Source organism: Hypanus sabinus, unplaced genomic scaffold, assembly GCF_030144855.1.
Source record: "Hypanus sabinus isolate sHypSab1 unplaced genomic scaffold, sHypSab1.hap1 scaffold_491, whole genome shotgun sequence".
Taxonomy (NCBI): domain Eukaryota; kingdom Metazoa; phylum Chordata; class Chondrichthyes; order Myliobatiformes; family Dasyatidae; genus Hypanus; species Hypanus sabinus.
In genome coordinates this window covers 261,023-266,492 of record NW_026781360.1, presented here as the reverse complement: position 1 = coordinate 266,492, position 5,470 = coordinate 261,023, and the positions used below count along the sequence as shown (strand labels likewise).

At 41.4% G+C, this 5,470-nt stretch overlaps 1 protein-coding gene across 1 annotated transcript; it reads right to left on the bottom strand.

Moving 5' to 3' along the window:
• LOC132389178 (N-acetyllactosaminide beta-1,3-N-acetylglucosaminyltransferase 3-like) lies at positions 1-1,155 on the bottom strand. Its single transcript, XM_059961639.1, has one exon. The coding sequence runs from the start codon at positions 1,153-1,155 to the stop codon at positions 1-3; it is 1,155 nt and encodes a 384-aa protein (XP_059817622.1).
• Positions 1,156-5,470: the final 4,315 nt, after the last annotated feature.

Genomic DNA, 5,470 nt, shown 5'->3' with positions numbered 1-5,470 from the left:
TCATGTGGTCCTTTCCGTGGATGCAGACTTCTGGGGAGCACGAGCACACTTCAGATTGGCATCATGCACCGCATCCCACATCAGTAGCAGTTCGAAAGGCCGAAAACGGTGCACTAGCAGCAACTCACGGTAATAGCAAGGATTGAAAGATTCATCTTGGGTTGAAGGAACCCTGACTCCAGCTGTCCTAAATCCGCTATGGGAGTGTGGGGCTAGTCCAGCCTTGGCCAGACACATCCCCAAAAATACATCATCAATGGGGTATAGTTCAAGGGCTTGGGCTATGTGGAAAATGATGTGAGCTGTATACACAGACATAAGTATGCCCGCTCCACCAATGTATGGTGGGTACGACTTGATGGTGGTCACTATTTCTGGCACATAATACTTGCTCGACTTCTGGCGTTTGGGTCCAAACCCATAAATGAGACGGCCCACAAACAGGTGTTGGTGAACCTTCATGTCTAGCAAGTAATCAACCATGTTATCGGTATTGGCAAAGACATCATCATCTCCATTGAAGATGAATTTAGCACTGGGGCAAAATTCACTGACCCACTGCAGCAACTTGTATTGTTTGAGGGTGAGGTTGAAAAAGGTATCCAAGAAATCCCATTGTAGGATATCTCTGTGTTCTCTGTTTTCCATGGCTAACAGCTGATTCAATTTCCTACTTTCTTTTTGGTCAGGAGAGACACCAGAAATAAAGACTCTCTTAATTAGGACCCCATTGAATTCGCGTTCTCTGCCCCAGGTCTTCCTTATCATTTCCCGCCGATCCTGGTTGAAAGGGTGAGATTTGATGACCAGGAGCAGGAAGACATTCTGAGATTCTTCTCCACCACCACATTTGTCTGGAACATTTTGAATCATGTCAAATTCTCGACAGTGTTTATACATCAAGAAGTTTTTTATGTGCTCTTTCTCTTGATGAAATGAGGACAGGTGCAGCAATGTCGTGTTCGCGTGGCACTTTGGCTTGAGCACTGATTCAGTTGCATCACCAGTAACAACCTTGGGCAGGTCATTGCGATGAAAAGTTTCTGCAACATCAATCTCTCGACGTTGGTCATTATCCCAGAACACGAATAACAATCTCAGAGTAATAACAACACCCAGCACTACTTTCTCATAGAATCGCCAATGTCCGCTCATCTTTCACCTGAAGTAGAGAAAAATATGGACTAATTCAAAGTACTTTACATTTACATGATGCTTTAGAAGAATGGGAAGTATAAACGATAATGAGGTTCACTAATGCTTTGTAATATTGACCCCAAAATGGTGGTGAGGTAAGGAATAGGCAGAGCCCTACACGCTGCTGAAAGTTTAATTGACCTGAAGCATTCCATCCCAGCAGAAAAACAAATCTACCTATAGGATACCATCTCTGTCATTAAAATGAAAATCGCATAGTTTATTTCTGGGCCTTAAAGGTATATGATTCCAAAGGGTTTATTGAACCTCGCTTCACAGCTCTCGTCACTCCTCTCAGGGCTTAAACTGAGCTGGGCAAGACATAGAGCAATATAACAGAATGCAGGGATTTTGGCCCATGATGTTGCACTGAACTTTTAATCTGCTCCAAGATCAATTGATCCTTACTCTCTCAAATAGCTGTCCATTTTTCTCATCCATGTGTCTATCTAAAAGCCTCTTAAATCTCACTGATTCATCTGCCCTTATCACTACCCAGGCTGCGCATTCCATACAACCACCATTTTCTTTTTGTTAAAAAAAATACTTCTGACAAACCCCTATACATTTCTCTAATCACCTTAACATTATGCCCCCTCATATTAGTCATTTCCACCCTGGGAAAATGTTGTTGCCTCTCCATTCTATCTATGCCTCTTACCAGCTTATACGCCTCTATCAAATCACCTCTCCCCAATTCCCCACCCCCACCTTTACTCTGAAGAGTAAGTTCCCAGCTTGCTCACCATTCAGATTGAGTTCACAGGTTACTGATACTATGGAAGATGATGTATTATTGACCATTGATTAGTAACTGAATATATGGCAGTGCAGGGAAGGTAACGTGTTAGCATAGCTACTGCAAACATCTGATTTTCATTGTATTTTAACTCACAGCAGAACAGGGCAGATAGTTAGCATGATCCACAATGTGTATGTGTAAAACCTTGGATGCCAGGAGCCCTGAAAAGACACCAGTGTCTGATAGCAGAACGATGTGTACAAGTAAAAGTATTTGCACAGGGATGAAACTTGTGTCACTTTAGAATTAAGGAATACTAGAGAAATGCAGGCTAAACAGGCCATTCGGCTCAAATGGTCCATACCAACCACAGCATCCTCCCTGCTAGTCGCACATGTCTAGTTTGGTCCATAACTCTCCAAGCCTCTCCCTTCCATGTACATGTCCAAATGCCGGTTAAATGTTGCAGTTCAACCCACTTCAACCACTTCCTCTGGTACCATCTTCCGGGTACTCACTGTCCTCAGTGTACAGAGGTTGTTCCCAAGGTCTCTTTTCAATTTTTCCCCTCCTCTCCTATCTCTGTGACTTTTCATTTCGTGCTCTCCAACTCTCCAATAATGACGATCTACCTTATCAATAACCCTTATGATTTTAAACTTCTGAGGTCACCTCTCATTCTCCAAGGAATAAAGGTCCAGCATGGCCAGCCTCACTGTAACCCAGACCCTCTAGTCCAGAAAGCATCCTCGTAAATTTCTTCTGCACCCTCTCCAACTTGACAGCGTCCTTCCTATAACAGGGTAAGCAAAATTGTAGATAATATTCCAAAAGTGGTCTCACAACAAATTATATTACTGCAAATAATCCCCCGCTCCTACACTCTACGCCATAGCTGATAAAGGCATGCATGCTAAACGCTTTTTTTTTCTCACAATCCTGTCTTTTAGTGAACTATGCACTTGTCAGTGCCTTGCCATTCACTGTACAAGTTCTACTTCATCTGAATGTCCATCACCTCACATATAACCATATAACAATTACAGCACGGAAACAGGCCATCTCAGCCCTTCTAGTCCGTGTCAAATGCATACTCTCACGTAGTCCCACCGATCGGCTCTTAGCCCATAACCCCCCATTCCTTTCCTGTCCATGTTCCTGTCCAATTTTTTTTTTTAAATGACAGTATCGAACCTGCCTCTACCACTTCTACTGCCACCTTGTTCCACACAGCTACTACTCTCCGAGTAAAGAAGTGCCCCGGCGTGTTAAACCTAAACTTTTACCCCCAAACTCTCAACTCATGTTCTCTTGTTTGAATCTCCACTACTCTCAATGGGAAAAAAGCCTATCCACGTCAACTCTATCTACCCCCCTCATAATTTTATATACCTCTATCAAGTCCTCATTCAACCTTCTAAGCTCCAAAGAGTAAAGATATAACTTGTTCAACCTTTCTCTGTAACTTTGGTGCTGAAACCCAGGTAACATTCTAGTAAATCTTCTCTGTATTCTATTTTGTTGACTGCTTTCCTATAATTCGGTGACCAGAACTGTACACAATACTCTAAATTTGGACTCAGCAATGCCTTGTACAATTTTAGCATTACAGCCCAACTCCTATACTCAATGCTGTGATTTATAAAGGCCAGCATACCAAAAGCTTTCTTCACCGCCCGATCCATGAGATTCCACCTTCAGGGAACTATGCACCATTGTTCCTAGATCACCCTGTTCTACTGCATTCCTCAATGCCCTAACATTTAACATGATTGTCCTATTTTGAATAGTCCTAACAAAATGTAGCACCTCACACTTATCAGTATTAAACTCCATTTGCCATCTTTCAGTCTACTCTTCTAACTGGCCTAAATCTCTCTGTCAGCTTTGAAAACCTACGTCATTATCCACAACGCCACCTATCTTAGTATCATCAGCATACTTACTAATCCAATTTACCACCCCATCATCCAGGTCATTTATGTATATGACAAACAACACTGGACCCAGTACATATCCCTGCCGCACACCACTAGTCACCGGCCTCCAACCTGACAAAGAATTATCCACCACTACTTTCTGGCATCTCCCATCCAGCCACTGTTGAATCCATTTTACTACTTCAATATTAATACCTAACGATTGAACCTTCCTAACTAACCATCCGTGTAGAACCTTGTCAAAGACCTTAGTGAACTCCATATAGACAACCTCCACTGCTTTACCCTCATCAACTTTCCTCGTAACCTCTTCAAAAATTCAATAAGATCTGCGGACGTCGCGTGCTGCCGTAGGATCAAGACGTTGGGAATCCAGCTCCCTCGTAAAAAGTAATGAAATAAGGTTTAAATGAAGAAGAGTTAACAAATATCTACTAGAAACTATTTATAAATAACTCAGTATTATCTTCTGATATGGCTCCAAAACCGAAACAGAAGAAAGCTACTACTTCGAAGACTGCGCAAATCGGCGTGGGAAAAGGCCTAACCGTATCGGCGAAGCCTCGGACTCAAGTTGGATCTCCTCCCGGCGAAGTGCATGGCACTTCTGTTGATGCGGGACAGGAATTTGCAGCAACGTCGGCGGTCTCTAAATGAAACGGCAAGAACAATGCATGCGCGAAGAAACAAGTGTGCATGAACAGATATCAGCAAAAGTAACAAAACTACAAATCCCAACTACGGCTAGAAGCGAACCTGGAAGTATATCGGAAGTGGAGTCAGACTCTGTGGGAGATTCAGAGGAAGAAGAAGAGGAAAAGATAATGGAGATTAAAGGAGTCATAAAAGATATCCTGATATATATATATATTATAAATGAATTAAAAGCTATAAGAAGGATGAAGAACACACTCGATAATGTGGTGGAAAAACAAAAGAAGATGGATAATAAAGTTGAAGAAAAGGAAGTAAAAGTGGAAGAAAATACTGAAAGAATAGATAAGATACAAGACAATAATCTAGCCTGGACAATAAAAAGAAAACCGATGTTGGAAAAAATAGATGCGCTTGAAAACTCAAGTGCACGAAATAATCTCAAAATTGTTGGTCTTATGGAGGGTACAGAGGAAGAAAATCCAATAAAATTCTTTCAAGAATGGATTCCGAAAATTTTGGAAATGAAAGAAGGAAGCCAAGTAATTGAAATTGAATGAGCACAAAGAGCTTTAAGACCAAGACCTCAGCAAGATCAAAATCCGAGATCAATTTTGATAAAATGCTTAAGGGAGCAAGGTAAAGAAGTGATCTTGAAGGCAGCTACTCAAGGTGCTAAAAAGAGAAATGGGTCATTGATAATAGAAGATAAAATTTTTTTGTTTTATCCGGACATAAGTTACGATCTTCTGAAGAGGCGGAAGGAATTTAATCCAGTGCAAAAATATTTCTGGGAAAAGGGCTATAAATTTTTATTGAGCTACCCAGCAAAATTGATAATTTTCCTGGATAACAAAGAAAGAAGATTTTTCGTTGACTACCGAAAAGCAGAGAAACTTGTATAAGAATTACCTGATGTCCACGAAGAGGAGTAAAG

Coding starts and splice junctions, on each gene's coding strand:
- LOC132389178 (XM_059961639.1), bottom strand. CDS start 1,155: ATGAGCGGACATTGGCGATTCTATGAGAAAGTAGTGCTGGGTGTTGTT.